The sequence below is a fragment of the Astatotilapia calliptera genome, chromosome 16 (assembly GCF_964374335.1).
Source record: "Astatotilapia calliptera chromosome 16, fAstCal68.1, whole genome shotgun sequence".
Classification (NCBI taxonomy): domain Eukaryota; kingdom Metazoa; phylum Chordata; class Actinopteri; order Cichliformes; family Cichlidae; genus Astatotilapia; species Astatotilapia calliptera.
The window spans coordinates 34,000,473-34,018,874 of NC_137437.1; the positions used below are offsets into that span (position 1 = coordinate 34,000,473).

General features: G+C 43.2%; 1 protein-coding gene and 1 long non-coding RNA gene across 4 annotated transcripts in view; one reads left to right on the forward strand and one right to left on the reverse strand.

The window, feature by feature from the left end:
* hdac4 (histone deacetylase 4) overlaps nt 1–18,402 on the forward strand; it is a 121,069-nt gene that overhangs the window by 86,628 nt on the left and 16,039 nt on the right. For all 3 annotated transcript variants that reach the window (XM_026144284.2, XM_026144285.2, XM_026144286.2), the window contains 12 exons: nt 57–163; nt 2,638–2,757; nt 3,056–3,266; nt 4,301–4,518; nt 8,824–9,096; nt 10,067–10,253; nt 10,576–10,709; nt 11,454–11,556; nt 12,659–12,705; nt 15,953–16,060; nt 17,922–17,977; nt 18,155–18,242. In XM_026144284.2, coding sequence (XP_026000069.2) covers nt 57–163; nt 2,638–2,757; nt 3,056–3,266; nt 4,301–4,518; nt 8,824–9,096; nt 10,067–10,253; nt 10,576–10,709; nt 11,454–11,556; nt 12,659–12,705; nt 15,953–16,060; nt 17,922–17,977; nt 18,155–18,242 — 1,652 coding nt within the window. The remainder of the gene's footprint in view (nt 1–56; nt 164–2,637; nt 2,758–3,055; nt 3,267–4,300; nt 4,519–8,823; nt 9,097–10,066; nt 10,254–10,575; nt 10,710–11,453; nt 11,557–12,658; nt 12,706–15,952; nt 16,061–17,921; nt 17,978–18,154; nt 18,243–18,402) is intronic.
* LOC145421108 (uncharacterized) lies at nt 4,322–7,917 on the reverse strand. The gene is made up of 3 exons (XR_013902398.1): nt 7,778–7,917; nt 6,035–6,114; nt 4,322–4,461 (listed from the first exon to the last, which is right to left on the reverse strand). It is a non-coding gene; the product is annotated as an uncharacterized LOC145421108 (long non-coding RNA).

The window sequence follows — 18,402 nt, forward strand, 5'->3', positions numbered from 1 at the left end:
TGATGCATTTCAGTGCAGAAAGTTGATTCATTTTTTCTTCATTGTATGTACTCTAGAGTCTGCATGTAACAGTGCACCAGGCTCAGGTCCCAGTTCCCCCAACAATGGCTCCAGTAACATCCCCACAGAGAATGGGATCACAATCTGCAGCAGTCCAGGAGAGGTAAACATCATGGCATCTCTAATTATAGCGTATGCACATGTGTGTTTGTGAAGTAGGACACCAGGATTTGCAGTGTTAATTTATTTTAATAGAGGCGTCAGCCTGTGAGTATATTTAATCCATACACTGTATATGAAAGATGGACTTGGCCACCATGACTAGGGATGGGTATCGGTATCCCGGTTCTGACATAAACGGTAGTAACCAGACCGAAAAACAGCGCACATTTAGGTGCTTTTTTCCTGAGATGTGATACACTTCAGATTCTAGCCAATCATTTTACGTTTCCAAGGATAGTAGGCGGGCCCAGGTGCGTCCGTTCTTTTAGAGCAGAGCTACAGATTAAAAATGCCCAAGGCAAAGCGGTTTTGCTGTACTTCACAGCAAAAGATGCAAACTCAGCAGCCTGCAACAAGTGCTTTAAGCTGATACTGTGATACTGTGCAAAGGAGGTAACACCAAGAATCTGATAAAACACCTGGCGACGCATAGCATTTTGTTAAAAGGCGAGAAATGCACCGTATTTGATAGCTTGCTGCGAGACCTCACACCGTGCACATCTACTGCGGGCGTGGTGCATGTTATCGGACGCGGAGTTAGCAACATCCCCCAAGAACCGGAAGAGGAGAGTCCTGGCCCCTAGCCCTGCCAATGTAGAAGAAATGATGATGGATGGTGATGCAGCAGCAGCCGTTCTTCTCTGGGCGAGTAGCTTAATGTTGTCCGTGTATAATTCACGTTGAGTAGGCTAACCACGTTATTACATTAATGCATGTAAGGTGAACTAGCAAACACCGTCGTGGGTACATGCAGCTGTCTTCTTGTTTGATGGCAGGTACTCCCTCCACCCTGGCCAAAAAGGCTAAAATGACCAAAGAAAAAGTGGAAAACAGTTAAACATGAGAGGTTTTTGGACAAAGTTTGTGTTTTTTCCATTGTTTAAGCACTGCTTCCAGCCAAGAGTGATACCATATATGCCCCATAGCTCCAGAAAAGGCTAACATTGTTATCTTTTTACAAAAAAACAGCTAAACATGAGAGGTTTTTGGACAAAGTGTGTGTTTTCCATTCTTTAAGCACCATTTAAGCACCGGCACCATTTTAAAAGTACCAGTTTGGTACTGGTATCAGATAAAACCTAAACGATACCCATCCCTAACCATGACATCAACCTCTGCTACCAAAAGTGGTTAGCAGTTTGTAATAGTAAACTATACAGATGCACAGATAGCTGCTTATTAGTGATAAGTAACAAAAGAACATGATACTAGATTTTCACTCTTCAGAGAAACCTGTCGCTTCAAACAGCCACACCTTTTATTTCCACATGACTCTAAGAACATTTAACTGGGCGATAGAGTCTGCGTCAGAGGACAAAAGTGTTCAAGGCCCAGAGAGACAACCAGCTTTCTTAGAAAAGGGTCTCACTGCTGTTTCAATAAATAACAGCAATGAGACTGAGAACTAAATTCACACATAATCACACAAAACTGTGTTATTTATAGTACTCCAGGAATCAGTCCTAGATAATACAGTCATAATGTGTGAGTCATACAGGCTACACAGAAAATTCAAGGACAAATAACCCGCATCACAAACTTTCTCAGGTGCAAAAATGGTGAACTCTGCACATCTTGAGACAGTTGGAGTCTCCGAATGTGATTCCTGGAATCCCATCGACATTTTTTTTAAACATTCTGCAATTTTTAAGTGATCTCACATTTTATAACGAGCCGCACGAGTGGATAAAAAACATGTTTTACATCCAAAGAGACACGAGGGGTACTTTCAAAAGTCTTGCATGGGCTCTTCAGCTCCAAAATCATCAGGTATTCATCAGTGGCCTTCAGCCAGCTAGGTTAGGTACACTCTGAAGTTAACCCTGTTGCTTCTGTCTCTTTGGGTCTGTAACCCTTTCATGACCGAACTCTGTGTAAAAGAGCCTGGACCACAGCCTGACCCTGTGGTGTTAGGTGAGGTATAAAAAGCTCCATACAGTTGACATAATGGGGAAAGTAAGTAGGAAGACCAAAAGAGTTGGTGCCAGGATGTAAACATGTTTATTTCTGCTATTCTGTTATTCTCTGTGGACTCACGTGCATTTGATGCCAGCCTCAAGTGGCAGTTTGAGGAACTGCAGTTTTTGGCTGTTAAGCTTTGGCTTCATTCTTCACCTGCAGAGAGACCCGCATCTGTTTAATCAGTGTCATCATTTAAGTCTTCATAAAGCAAGTCAATTTTAATTTTCGGGGGAAGTTTTGATTTTAGGTTAATGTTATATTTGGATTATTCATGCCATAGCTGTGGTTACATATTATGGTAAATAGATTTAAATGAATCTAATATCCATGACTGTGTGCCCGTGGCTGCGTGTGCATTTGTATGTGTGAGAGAGATGGAAAAGTCTTGCACTGTACACAGCACTGTTTTCTTGGATCTGCACTGTATTTATGTCAATGTGGATGTGTCTGCAGACCTCGCTGCTCCAGAGGCTGGCAACACGGGAAGGGTCAGTTAGCCACCTCTCTCTCTACACCTCTCCGTCTCTGCCCAACATCACCCTGGGCCTGCCAGCCACAGGACCTGCTAGCACTGTGAGTCCATTTAAAAGAAAATACCACAGAATCAAACTTTTAGATATCAGAATCAGAATACTTTATTCATCCCGAGGGAAATATGACATTAGTTATAGCGAATCGTTCATTAGTTGTACTGTAATTACTCTCATCACTGTGGAGAAGGTTCATTGGTTAGTTTCCTTAGAAATACAAAGGATATTACAGAGCCTGTAACTGGATTTGAACTCGTCAGTCTTGTCATTGCCTTCATTCTTTCCTTCTTTCCCCACCTTAACATCTCTTTCTCCCTCTCCCTGCCTGTGTGTCTTTGTAGGTGGTATCGGGACACCAAGATGGCGAGAGTCATCTGGCATTGCCTGCATTGCAGCAGGGCATTCCACTGACCCCTCCTTTCCTGCCCTCCCACCTGCCCTCCTACTTGGCATCTTCAGCACTGGACAGGGAGGGCCCAGGAGGGGGCACGGTGGGTCACAACCCCCTCCTCCAACACATGGTACTGCTGGATCCAAGCCACAGTCCAGTGGGTCAGTTTTCACTGCAACATTTGCAGGATTTTTATTTTTCTCTCTTTCAAACAGTGGGTGAGGTCTGAATTATTGATACTGTGTGGTCCACCGAAAGAATCTACAGCCCAAATATTTTGCTGTTTCTTCTCTAAGCTTTAGCGATAACAGTATTATGTTTCAAAGTGTGCCAAAATAATTACTGGAAAGATTACATACACACAATTCAAGGTTCTAATGATTTGGGCAGCTTATAGTTTTGAGAGCATCACTGGAGGAAAAAAACGTCAACGATTTTTAAGGAATAAAATAAATACGATTTTTGTTTGAGATTATTTGTCGTGGATTCGGAAAATGACCTCACAGTTCATTCTGTACTGCTGCAATCTGTGATCTCATTGGCTATTGTCTGCTGAATCTGGCCTCTAAAGATGAAGGCCGATCTTTTTTGGAAAGCTTCCCATGAAGCTGGCATATATGAGGGCCAAGACTTCCTCTTCCTTCTGCTGTTCATTGTTTATGAATGGAGATGACTTAAAAACACTAATAAAGACCTAAATAGCTGTCAAAGGATACATTTTGCCAAAATCAATCCTTTTTTGGCCTTTTGATTGCTCAGATGTGATTCAGCCTGAGGAGTGAAACTCTGTCACTTACAGTACATTTAATGCATGATCTATTTTACTGTTTATATTGCAGGGGCTGCTTGAACCAAGCTACTGAAATTTATAAGTGGAGACAAATGTGGCAAACTTGTCTGACATCATCTTATTTTAAAATATCACTTCAGCTAGAAAAAAGCAGGACCTGCACTGCATTGCAGCTAAAATGTGCAGCCGGTATTCCTGAGTAACGGTTTCCATCCGTCATATGAGAGGGGCCCCTGTGGTTCCAGTTGTAAAGCCTCCAGTTTCTTTTAAGTAGATGAAATAAAATCACCTAAAATTATCACCTAAAATATGTGTGAATGATGAGTGGAGCTACAGAAATAAGACACAGCTTTTGGAAAAAAATGCTTGAGATCATTTCCTGCAACCGCTCTGTGTTGTCTGTAGTTGGGCTGGGTGGCCTACCGCTGCCATCGTCCTCCGTCTCCAAGCTCATGCGCAGCCACCGTCCCCTGGGGAGAACGCAGTCGGCGCCTCTGCCCCAGCAGCAGTGCGGACAGACACAGGCCCTGCAGCACCTGGTGGTCCAGCAGCAGCACCAGCAGTTCCTGGAGAAGCACAAACAACTGTTCCAACAGCAGCAGCAGCAGCACATCATCAACAAGGTATTTCAACACATGTCTGTGCGCAGTATCAAAAGTAACTCTGAACAGCTGCGGTATTGCAGGCAGCTGTATGTCTGTCCATATACTGTGTGTGTGAGTGTTTGTCTATCTACATGACACTGACTTGGTTAATGTTTGTGAGTCCTATTTTCTTTTCTCCAAGCGCTGGATGATTCAGCCTGCAATTAGCAATTCTTTTAGCTAGTTTTTTTCTTTTCTTTCTGTGTTCATGTGTCCCTGCTTCTCACTGTCACCCTGGCAACTGTGCACTAGAGGAAGCATCTTCCATATATGGTCACACAGGAAATATGACTCACTGCTTCATTGTTGAAGAGTGTGCGTATGTGCAAGCTTATGTGTGAAGTTGCTCTATGATACAGTCATAATTTATGTGGCTGAAATTCATAATTTCATATACTGTGTCACATGGCTGCATTAAATGTGCCCAAAGGTTCAAATAATCAGGTAAATATTTGTAAAAGTAATCAATGTGATCGAAAATCTGAGGCTTTGTCAGCTTATCATGGACGTGCATTCATCTACTCAAGGCATAGCAGCCCCCCAAAAAAATATATTTATATCCTTGCACAATAGGGGAAAGTTATTTGACTCCCTGCTGAATTTGTGCATTTGCTCTCGTGCAAAGAAATTAACAGTCTCTAATTTTAATGGTAGTTTTATTTTAATGGAGAGAAACAGATGTTTCTTATAGTTGCTCACCAGGTTTGCACACCCCTCAGGAGAGATTTTGGTCCTCTCCTCTTCACAGAAACTTTAAATCCTTTAGGTTTCTTTGCTTGTCAGTGGGGTTGGTGTTCTGTGGGTCATACTCAGCATTTTCCTCCCAGTAAACATGGTTTCGTCCGACACCCAGGCCTTTTCTGAGTCACTGAGATGTTCACGGGGAAACCTAAGACCAGCCTGTGTGTGTGCCTTCTTGAGCAGGGGGACCTTGTAGCTGCTGAAAGATTACCAGTGGTGGTGTTCTTGGTGACTGTGGGCCCAACTGTCTTAATAGTTTTGGGCTTATTCACCACCTTTTCTCATGATCATCCTCTTGCAAGCTCTTGCATGGAGCTCCAGACTGAGGGTGACTGTTGGTCATTTTAGTTTTCTTCAGTTTCACCTCCTCACCAAGCTTCTTACTGATGCTTTTGTTGTCCATTCGACAATTTTGGACAACTTTTTGGTCTTGACATGATGGTGGAGAGGTTGGAATAAACAGGTGTACTTTATATACATAACAAGATGAGCTCTGGCGTATCTTTAATTGACTGGTTGTATCCCTAACCCCTAGTCTGTGGGATCTAGAATTCTGGCTGGGTTGCAGAGGATCACTGAGTGACTTTTATTCTGTCTCTCTCCATTAAACCGAAACTGCCACAAAATACAAGACAGTTTGTTTATTTGTAAGTGAGCAAACTTACAAAAAAAATCCCCCATTGTTTATATATGATTAAGATACTAAATCAATAGTTTTATCACATAAAAAGCAAGCAGTGAGTGTCATACTTACCAGAAACATCCTCCTGTAATCTTTCTTGTTGTGGATGTCACCTCAATATTTCAGGTTGGGGATCAGGCTTGAACATGTATCTGCAGAAAGAGTTTTTCCCCACATAAAGATTTATACACTAGTAAGAGGAAGAGATGGACAAAGCATGCATATTAGAAGGAGGCGCTGAGGGAGACTGGAACTAAAATGGTTTGAGTTGCACAGAGGATGAGGTGAGGAGCTGCCCACTAATCACTAACAATCAGCAGCCAAAGTTTGCGGTACAACCAGAACAACATATATGCATAAAAATGAACAAGTGTAAAGTCACCAAAGCTTGTGGCAATTTCTGTAAATCCCATTAGGTTATTTGTCGGCAATTATAATGAGCTATAATGTTCTGTGTAATTTTGCGTTGAGTTCTGCTACATAAGTCTTCCAATTAAGTCAGTTCATTTTTATTATTATTAGGGTCTAATTGTAGCTTACTGCTTTCCCGACTTGCCTCATGGGAAACAGATACTGGATTTAAAGCTGCTGGAACGTTGAGGTCTTTGTACAGTTTGCTTTATTTCCCTGGGTTGGCGTGGTTACTCGCAGCCTATTTTCTCCTGTGTGGCTTGAAGGGATGACAATTGTGTATTTGTGTGTGTGGTGTCCATGACGGGCCTCGGAGAGACTTTCAAGCAATCCCTTACCTGATGATTTCCTCTTCATATAGCAGTGGAATTATCACACAGGATTAAATAAAAGGCGTCCAGTGAGGTTTTCAGAAGAGGCAGGAGTTCAGTGACTGCATGAAGTTGTTAAAAGACGCAGGACAGAAAAAGGATGGTGGTTGTTTAGTTAACTGGAGCCATTCTGCGTAGCTTTAAAAAGCTGTAATGGCACCTTTAACTTTAACGATCTGCCCTTTTTCAGCAAGAAATGTAACCTGAGTCCATTACTCAAAATATCACCTGAACACCTGAAGAGCTAGACTTTAAGCTTTAGACCACAACAAGAAAATGCTTTGGCGTGTGATGATCGCTGAGCGTTACTATAGTGCTGTGTATTATTTTACCAAAGTCATGCACAGAAGTAGATTAATGAATAAAACCTCGAGCTACTGAATGGTGTAGTTGTTCTCCTGCCGTCCGTGTCTGACTGCCGTGTGTGTGACTTGTTATCCTGATATTTGTGACTGTAATTATAGCTCCTGCATTAACCGCAAAGCAGGATTATGACAGTGCTATTTTAGGTGTCTATTCATTTCCTGCTTTTTAATGTTGCCTAATATCATTGCACCATGGAAGTCATTGGAGAAGTTCCCCCAGCGGACTCCGTAGTTACTCATTGCCTTTGTTTTGTTTTTGCCTCATAAAGATCAGACTTAATGAGGAATTTAACATTATCCCCAAGAAATATTGATTGCTGCGAGCTGGTTTTAATATCTGCTATATTTCTGTTTGACGTGGGAAAATACGCGACTAAAGTTAGCAGCGTGGGACGAATATGTTTCCAGTGATGCATGTAACGCCTACCATTTGACTCTTAAAAGTGGTGCTAACTATTATGTAGAAATATCCTGTTGGCAGGAGTTATTTCATTTACCCTTTTCACCCTTGGATAGCCACCTCTTGACTCATCTGCAGTCTTCCTTCCCTTCCCTATTTGCATCTATCAGTCAAGTCAGCAGGAAAAAGGGGTCTTCCTGAAAACTTTTGGCTTTTTTCTGCAGCAGAAAGAAAGAAATGAATGAAAGAATCTTGAAATGGTTCCAACCTGAGCTTGTTGTGTGCCACTATGGCGGTACAGCGGTGTGCTTAGGGGAGAGAAATAAACGCACAGAGTCCGAGTGTATCAAGTGTTTCCACCACCCCGTCTCTCCTCTCCCTCTTCCAGCTGATTTAACAGGGTTATTTAGTGTCTGTCCCCCTTATGGTTCACGTCCCAGCCACTATTTCCTCTGTAAAAGAAGAAGGGTTAGACAGAGGGAAAGAGAACAAATTGAGAGAGAAAGGAAGAGAGTCAGTGTGGCAGGAGTGTTTTGAGTTTGTTTGGAGAAGAGGGACTGGGATGAGGCAAGAGCCTGCTCTCTCTGACGTCAATGGACTGTTCCCTGGGCAATATGCCAGCCGTGTGTGTGTGTTCCAGGCACAAACAGTGGTCCTGTCCAATCATGACCTGCACATCAAGGTTGAGGTCTGTGACGACAGGGACGAGGGCAGCTGCCAAAACAAGATTATTACAATCCCCCCTCTGCGGTGCTTCCACTCTCTTTCCTCGCTTTTTCTTTTCTCTTACATGTTCAGACACGACGAACTTAGCAGTAAAATTCATCCATAGTCTCAGGAGATTATATCATTAGTTTGAAAACAAATAACTAGCCTATCAGAATCCAGAGTACAGATGTGGTTTATTTCTGTGTGTGCAAAAAGTCAAAAGCCCCGGCTAATGTTAGCTTTTGGTGGGTTTATCTAAGGTTGTTTTCATTAACTTTGTACGCGGACTGATTAGTCAGTTATTTTTGGAATGAAAAACATCCAAAGTGTAGTTTTAAATTGGAGCATGTTGTCCCTGATGTTTCCTTAGTGCTTTCCTCCCTTCATGCTTTTGAAACTCTCGGTTCTGTCTTTTTTCTGTTTTCTGGAACGTCTTTCTGTTACTGGCTCCTAACATCATCAGTTGACTCCCTAATCTTGGCCGAATGTTATGTGAACATTTTCTTTTATGTCCAAAGTGTTCCAGTTTTTCCTCTAAAAACATGCATAACACCGTCAAATCACTGCGTCAAAAGTTTGACCTGGCCGTGTCTTTTTGCCCTCTAGATAATGTCCAAGCCCGGCGATCAGGCCTCAGCTGCAGGCCCGGGAGCCTCAGGACCAGGCAGGCAACACCAGAGTCACCCGGAAGAGACGGAGGAGGAGCTTAGGGAGCACCAGGCGCTCTCCTCGTCATCATCGTCCTCCTCTCCTACCTCTGGGCAAGAGACGGGGTTGCTACGTGGGGTGGTCATCAAGCAGGAGCCTCCGGATCCCCAGGAGCAAGAAGAGAGGGAGCAAAGAGAGAGGCAGGCTGAGCAGGACTTCCTGTTCAGACAGGTAAGCACGAATGGCGGGGACCAGTTGGAGTGGAAAAGACGGACTGGGCATGAAATTCAAATTCCACAAGTTTAATCTGGCATTTATAAAAAGGGAGAAAGTTTCTTCTTTTGCATGACTCTAAAAGCAGTGTCAGATTCATATGTTTGACATAATGTCTTCATATATGTGCATGATGATTCAAACTGGCAGCGATTACACAGTATGGAGGATTCTTTTTGTATTACAGTAATCAGTAAGTGGTTGTAGCTGGGCTGAACAACACACTGATAGCAGTGACAGATGGAGCTTCTTGTGACTGAAACATTACACTCCACATTTGTTTGATCTGCCTTTCCTCCCGACTGGGCTGACTACCCAACCCGCTTCCAGTATAATATGTGTATAAATATCCTCGAAATTAGTCCGTAGCACAACTTCATGCGGGCATACACGTGCAAGTATTTTATGTAAAAGCTGTTAGCAGCAACAAATCTCTCTGTTACACGTGAATTTGTACATCGCAGTCTCTCTTTGGCCACATCCCTGCTGTCCGCTCAGCCAAATTCAATCAGACACTCCTCTCACTGTCGCCATGGCGCCCATAGTGTAGACAGACACACCCATCAGAGCAGGAAAACACGACTGCTTAGCGAGCACTGAAATATTCCACTCAGGTGCTTACAGATCATTTTGAAAACAATTACATAAATAGTTACATAATAACTTTTCTTTTCTGTAAGCAGTTTAAAATAATTATGACGCCTTAATGTGAAACACTCATGTTTGGCACTATGTCAGCTAGAAAATGTTGCTTCAACAACCAAATGTAGTTTGGTTCTTTGCAACAGGAATCTCTTTATGGAAGCTGATTAAACTGGGCGCTATAGCAAGTAGGAAGATGTTGGTATTTGGTGCCATCTTCTGGTGGGAAACTCATATTGCAGCCCAGCTTTCTGTTGAATATTGCACTGTCTGTGTTTGTGAGCAGCAGGCTCTGCTCTTAGAGCAGCAGCGGATCCACCAGTTGAGGAATTACCAAGCCTCGATGGAAGCAGCCGGGCTTTCGGCCAATTTTGCTGGCCACCGGCCTCTGTCGAGAGCTCAGTCATCGCCAGCCTCTTCCTCCTTCCCCATGGTCGTGCAGGAGCCGCCAGCCAAACCTCGATTCACTACAGGTCTGCTGAGTTACATAATTATTTCTTTGCACATACACACACACACAGCAGTGATGCTTTTTATTGTCATGAGCACCACAGTAATCAAACACAATGCAGAGAGTGAGTAGCTGTGTGCAGTGTTTAAACATCCTAAACAGGGTTTTTGCTTATTGCACAATGATAACCTGTTGCTTTAGAAGAAGCAGGTGCAATAGATGATAATCACACCACGTCTTATGGTGTGACCGTAAAATGTCATCGTGACAGCTGTTTCTATCCTTGTTGTCAGTGGTGCATAATCACCCATATGTTTGTGCGTGGTGGTGTGTGAATTTCCCAGGTCTTGTGTATGAGTCTTTGATGCAGAAGCACCAGTGCATATGTGGTAGCACAACGAGTCATCCAGAGCACGCTGGCCGCATTCAGAGCATCTGGTCCCGACTGCAGGAAACAGGCCTCAGGGCGCACTGTGAGGTAAAGACAAAGTTAGACTTGTGTTATTATTGAAGGACAATTAGAAAATGTACATGAGTATTTAGCTTTCAGAGGCAAACAATAAGAATCGTTGTCAGTCTTTGGAAACGTTGAGAAAGCAAATGTTAACTTCACTGACGTTTATGCAGTCGTCTCCTGTTTGATTGATGCTAAACGCTTTACACTAGAAGCTACGCTCATATGTTTTCCCTCACATTCATAATACACTTATCTGTCGCACACACACCCTCTAAAGTAGTCAGGTGCACTGGGACAATTCCGGGTTCAGTATCTCATCTAAGAACACTTATGGAGCAGGCCAGGAATCAAACTACCCACCACACCTGCCCAAATTTAAAAAACAGAAAAAAACAGCACATTTGTTGTTGTGTCATTGGAAATTGTTTCATATATTAGTGTTTGTGTTATTTTCCCCTGACAGTGATGTTTTACCACTTTATTGCAGGTTGTTGTCGTAGCCAGAAGGAGGCAGTGTTAATGCACTTCTTTTAACGTTTGTCCTTATAGGTGAAAACTCTCACATTGAGGTTTCGAATATGATCTAATATTAAACTGACTCAGTGACAACACTGGGACGCCCTGTATATTATTTCTTCGGACTAACAATATGATAAAACTTCTGCAGAACTCTGCTCTCCTATCCTGTTTTTGCGGGGAGTTTAAATGCGGAGCATGAAAAGCTAATCAGAAGTTGTGTATCTTTTTTTTCCTCTCTGTTTTCAGTGTATCCGTGGTAGGAAGGCCTCATTGGAGGAGTTGCAAACAGTCCACTCTGAAGCCCACGTCATGCTATATGGAACTAACCCGCTGCGGCAGAAACTAGACAGTAAGACATGCTTCCTCACACACATTCACACATTCACAAACACACTTTTTCCAAGCGTGCACTGCTTCACCTCCTAGACTAGATTACTCATTAGTTTAGTCTAAAAAAATTGTGGATGCTTTAAGACTTACTGGGTTTTTGAGAATTGTAGAGTTTCATGCATTTATTCACAAGTCTGAAGTTGACCGCCTGACTCTGCAGGGTCCGTTTAAAGGAATCTGTTCTAATGCTTAAATCGTATCATAACTAAAGGTCCTTCTAATAAAGTCCTCAGAGGTGTTACGATAAGACAAGGACCAACTAGAGCTGCTAAACTAAAAGTCTCGCAGGCTGCTTAGTCACTTATGTCTGGCCTTAAAGTGCAGGTGTAGTGAAGTAGTCTGCATTATGTGAAAAAATCAAAGGGGCGAGCCCCAGTGGCGATCTTGGCTTTCACTCAGTGGAGGCATAAATTCCTCTTATTATTACTGCTCACACAGGAGTCTTACCAGATACTCCTGTGTGAGCTTCAGCGTACAAGTGGGATAGCCTACAGTAAGAGCTGGAGTAAAGGAATAAACCACAAAGGTGGCGGCTAATCAGGAATTAAAGTATTCACACTATATTAAATATTTGTTAGTGGTGTAGTGTTTAACTCTGGATTAGGATTATGTTAAGCAGTCAGATTTAATTTCAAAAGAAATTACAAATAATAAAGTAAGCTGATGTTGTTTTGTTTGAAAGGAAATTAAAAGTGTAAGCACACATTTGAAAAGAGTTCACTCGGGGTCAGTAACTACGTCAGCTTAGTTTGTTTTCAGACATGTCAGAAATGTGAAGTTTATTGATTTTCTTCTTCAGTGACAAACTGACCCCTCTCTGGCCAAATCTAGATTTTTTTTCCTGAAGAAGGCTTGATTGAGAGGTCAAGCAGATACTTTTTTTTCCTCACCTCACCTAATTAAAGCATGCCCTTGTGTACTATTGCTGTTAGATAAGGTCACAAAGTCAAATAGTTGGTTTTAAGGGTGTCTGTGAGTCTGCAGTGCAACCTCTTCCCTTAGTAACCTTTCACTTTTGCTTTCTCTCTTTCTAATTCTTCACTTCATTTCTTTCTCTTCAGGTTCAGTAAATCCCATGTTTGTGAGGTTGCCGTGTGGAGGCATAGGGGTAAGTCACTTACTCTGTTTGTTAATTCATGCTTAAGTCATCTTCCAAATATTCACTGTCTAATTAAGTATTTGTAATTTGCGCTCTTGATATTTCTTGGAAAAGGCCATTGTTAGTCATACTGGTTTATTCAGTGGAAAATTGTTGTAATAGACACTTGTGTTTTTACAACACTGTTAGTCTAATCAATACCCATCTGGCACAGCTCCATCAGACTCTGGAATGAAGCAAATAAGCATAGTTTCAGCCTTATCAAATAGCAGTATAATAAGTGTCTCCTTCGCCCACTCATTCTGCCCCCTGCCTAAATAATGGTCCCATTTGTTCTCTTTGCACCAAACAAACACACACACACACACACACACACACACACACACACAGCCTTGACACACTAGCACGCAGATGCACACAAACACACACAAACACCACCCCTCAAGGACCAGAGGCAACAAAAGCTGTTGCTCGCCTTTCCGCCGTGTTAGTAATTGTAACCAGATGTTACGAGCTGTGCGTGTGTGTGTGTGTGTGTGTGTGTGTGTGTGTGTGTGTGTGTGTGTGCGTGTGTGTGTGTGTGTGTGTGTGTGTGTGTGTGTGTGTGTGTGTGTGTGTGGGGCAGGGGGTATGACTTTGTTTGTGTGCATTGCATAGTTTGTGTTTGGGGATTCTTGTGTGCTAAGGCAATGATTTTGATGGCTGCTTCAAGTTGGAAGTGATAATGTATCTGAAAACTGATACATTGGAACAGTTGTGCACCTGTTTGTGTGTGTGTGTGTGTGTGTGTGTGTGTGTGTGTGTGTGTGTGTGTGTGTGTGTGTGTGTGTGTGTGTGTGTGTGTGTGTGTGTGTTTCCATGCTTTTTTTGTTGTTGTCTTCACAATATTGAGCATTTGAAAGGCTACATCATGCCTACCTTGCCACATACCTGATCTCTCTACATCGTTCCTCATCTCCTCATACCTCTGTTTCCTTTCTCCTCTTCTTGCCTCCTTTGGGGCCACCACTCCTGCTGCTGCGGTGGGAACAAGAAAAGCCGGAGTTCTGCGTTGCTCCGTTCTGCTCTTTATAATGGCAAATGGGACTAAATTGTTGTTTTCCTGTCATACACACACATACAAGTCTTACATACACACACTCACTCGCTTGCAGAGGAAGGGGGTTCAAATTAAGCTGTCAGCCTGTGGAGAACCATCATTCTGTCATACCAGCACGTTCCCGCTATTTTCTGCCTCTAACACATACACTCACTCACACTCACGCACATGCACACACACACCACTTCCCTTTCACTTTCCCCCGACGAGCTTGTGTCCCCCTCCAGGCTCGAGGCAAAACTAAACATCAACATGGGAAATAATAAAGCACTCGCGCTGCTTCAGAGCAGCATCTGTTTGCGCTCATTAACCTGACTTGTATATATGATTCAGTTTCCCATTCACTCACTCACTTGACTCTTGATTTGCTCGCTCGCTCAGTCATTGACTCGGCTACTACATACTGTCATCCACTTACACCGCGTTCCCCTCTCTTCACATTGGGTTCCATTAGTCACTCATCAACAATGCACTCCCCTTTTTTTAGTATCTTTAGTGTATGTTGAGCGCTCCACAGTTTCATTTCATGACAAATTCTTTCTTGGCGCAACTTTAAAAGAGCCCCTTTTCTTCTCCGTGGATGTTATTATGGAGTAATCATCCGGCCTTGATCAGTTTCGTCACTGGAGACCGGAGGAAAAGGGGGGCGGCTGCCTGAAAGGCTGTCGACTCGCTCGGCTCGCTGACTGGTTGAAGGACCGAGGATCTGACTGGGTGGCTAAGGTTAATGTTCCACTCGGTCAGTTGACTGACTGAAAGGCCAGCGGCGTGGATGAAAGGGCGAGCGACTGGCAGGTTAAAGTTAACATATTCAAAGACCCCCAGGTTTACATCAGGAAAGCCTCGCTTAGAGCTCTGGCGTCGGCCGCTCTGCACATGTGTGCACGGTTCAAAACACACTGACACACAGGCCTTCACTTTCTTCTTTTCCTCAGCCAGCTTCTTCTCTCTGTGTTTATCGTGTGCTCCATCTGCCTGCAGTATCTGCCATGCCTGATGGAGGGTGTGTATATTATCCTGTGCGTGGCCCTCTGCGTACAATCAATCACACAGACTATTGTGGTCTGTTGGGCTTGTATGCATGTGTGTGTAGGTACTGTAGTGATTTGGGCTGGGGGGGGGGCGCTGCGCTGCCCGTGCTTCTGCATTAATCAGGCTTGACCACTGAATAGTTGCCCTGTGTCTAAGCATGCTCAAACACACACACGTCAGGTATTCATATCTTATGGGTATATCTAATTGACATAAAGCTTTCCCTATCCCCTCACCCTACCCCTAACCATGATATATGAATGCCTAACCCTTACCCTATACCTAACCATAACCCTATTGTAACCCTGTCACTAAAGCCACATTTTGAGTCTCAGAAATGCCTTCAGACTTGCAGGAACCAGGATTTTGGTCCTCACACGTATAGTAAACGTCCATTTCTTGGTCCCCACAAAGATATGATCACACACACGCACATTTTAGTCATTTTAAAAAAAAAAAAAAACCTCATGTTCTATACCAAAAAAAATTTTTTTTTTTTAATCGGCCTTTTACAGTTGTTTTTTTTTTGTCGTGTAATATTTTAAGGTGGATAAATTATGGAATGTCTCTAAATATCTGTAAACGTAATGAGTGTTGTTTGCCTGAAAACCCCTCTATATGGTTTAACCTTAAAACTGACGTATAACTGACAGCTTACTATAAATTTGCTGCTTAACCTGTTATTAATTAAGGCTTTTGTGTTTTCATCATATTATACTTAAGTCTTTGATTGGTCTCTGGAGTGCGGAGTTACAGTGTCATATCCTTACGGATCAAAGGGATTTTTAGAAAGTCTGTTGTGTTATACACAGCGCGATGAATCCTCCAATTTTATGTCTCGTAGTGTTTCTCTCTGTTGTTTTCCTCACAGTGAATAAATTTTCCAGCCCTTCTTGCACCGCTGCAGACAAACTTTCAAAGAGTAACTTTGATGCTGTGAAATGACACAAGCTAAATGATTTCAAATGTGCTCAGTTTTACGACTTCTGCCCCACTCAAGTGCTGTCAGTAACACCAGCAAAAAATAGATAAGTGGAAAACAGTATGAAGTTGCATATTTTGGCTCCGTTTGAAAATGTTATTTAAACAATACAAGGCCTCATGTGTGTTTGTGTGTGTTGGCAGGTGGACAGCGACACCATTTGGAATGAAGTCCATTCATCCAGCGCAGCGCGTCTGGCTGTTGGCTCTGTGGTGGAGCTCGTCTTCAAAGTAGCATCGGGAGAACTGAAGGTTGGTTTGGATGCTCCGTGGAGTTCGATTAGTCATGGCTGTTTGCAGGGCTGCAGTGTATTTTTAGGCATTGGAGCACTTGTGGCCTTTAGGAGCGGGTAAATGTGCGTTAACCTTTAAATGCTATGTAACTCAAATGGACTCTGCAGTATAATTGGTCCCCTCCAACTTCGAGGGGTTTGATTTTAATATCCTTGTTAAGGTCTTACTGCTCTAGTCGATTTTCCACCTGAGTTCCAGTCACATAGGCTTACAGACAGAACAAGGCCCAGCGCAAAGAGAGCACTATATCAGGTCACCTCTAGTAATGTGCTATCCGGCCGTACTTCCAGACACCTTAAAGGAAAAAAAAAAAAAACAAGGAAAAAGTTCCAGAACCAACTTTCGCACCTCCCAGACAGACATCCCCACCCCATCACGCCTCTCCCCATCCCAGCCAGACTCGTGCGTCTGTGGCGGTGGCGGCTTGCTGTTTGAACCCAGCAGGGAGACCCGGTGCACACGCACCGCAAGCGCCAGCAGTCCCCATTAACAGGCCCCCTTTAGAAGTGTTGCACCAAAGCCACCTGCAGACCAGGTTAGCGTTAGCTTTGCACCAGTATAGCACACTATCTCGTGACGTTCTTCAGCAAGAAACAGTAGCACACCATGCTGATACCCAGCTGAGTTTTGGGTGGGGTTGCTAGCATCCTGCCATCATGTTGAGTGGGCATGAGTGATTGTGCATCACTTTGCACAATTAACAACAACACAGTTTAGTTTGAGTGATTTCCTGCTTAAAGTTTGCTGGTATTGACTTACCCTCAAATTAATGCTTGTATACACATGCACACACACACACCTACACACACGCACGCATGCTTACACACATGCAGACGGTTCTCCGAGGATCCTTCATGGCCAAATGACCACATTCCACCTGCACCAACAACTCTATGAACTCCACAGAAAGCCATAAATCTACTGAAGGCACACATTCACACTCCCTCTCTCACACACACACACACACACACACTTCTGTCTCTGTGGCTTCTACTTTCTGTTTCCCCCCACGTCTGTTTTAATTTAATTACTTTTTTCTTTGTATAGAGAAACTTCACTCGCTCACATACATATGGTACCGTACAGAGTTCTTTAACCGTGTGTGGGGAAACCAGTAGAGGCAGTTGTCGCTACAGTAATCTTCCGGCTGGCTGCTAATCCGCTGCAGCTGACTCAACATCATTAGTCCAGTTTGCAATCGCTCTACATAAGCTCAAACATCTATCTAATGTCCCCACATTGCGCTGGGACCCTCCAAAAACAATTGCTCGGAGTCCTGCCTTGACAAAGCTCGCCTTAACAGACTCATTGTTCCCGTGAGGACACGCATGCACTTTCAGTGGGAGAAGCTAACATCTGTATTCTTTAGAATAAAGAAATAGATTTTAATACTTCTGAATGTATTTGTGTTCTTTCTGTTCATCGACACATTACTCGTCCTTACGGGGTAAATAGCGATGCTGGGAAAATAATGTGTTCGTTGTTATAGTCCAGTTGTGTTAGCATGCTTTTTAGGTTAATTTGTGATGAGTTGTAAGTATGAATGTGAGAGTGTGTGGTTATGCGTCACTCTGTGTTTGCCCTGTGATGGATTGGACACCTGTCCATGGGACCACACGAGGGGCTAATTCAGCCTGTGTAGGCCCACTATCCCAAGCCCCCACGTTAAATAAGCAATTAAGAAACTGTCCAAGCGCAGTCTTTATGGATTTCCATGTGTGGGTTTTTGCATGCAGCAGTGGATTTGTGAAACTATTTTTTACTAGTCTTTTAAATGAAGTGAGCAGGCGTGTCATCTGTGATCTGTTTTTGCCGACAGAATGGCTTCGCTATCGTTCGACCCCCTGGACACCACGCTGAGGAGAGCACACCTATGTAAGTAATCTCATCTTACAAAGCTGTTTTCCTCTTACTTTAGTGTTTCTGTACTTTTTATACAGCACTTACTGCATGATGCAAATAATATTGCTTAAGCATGAGTATAAAATTTAAAATGTCATCATTTTGTTGCTGTCTTCTTCTCTTTTTTTTTTTTTTTTGTTCAATCCTCAGGGGTTTCTGTTATTTTAACTCAGTCGCCATAGCAGCCAAGCTCCTGCAGCAGAGGCTCAATGTCAGTAAAATCCTCATCGTAGACTGGGTGAGTTTCTCAGTGGGATGTTTGTTACATGACAGCATACCTGTATGCACAGGTACAATATTAGACACGATGTGGCTCAAGGTTCTTGCACGGTAGACGTCTGCTCTCACTTGAAGGACAAAGAGTTGAGAGAGAAACTGACAACGTTGGCTAGCTACTC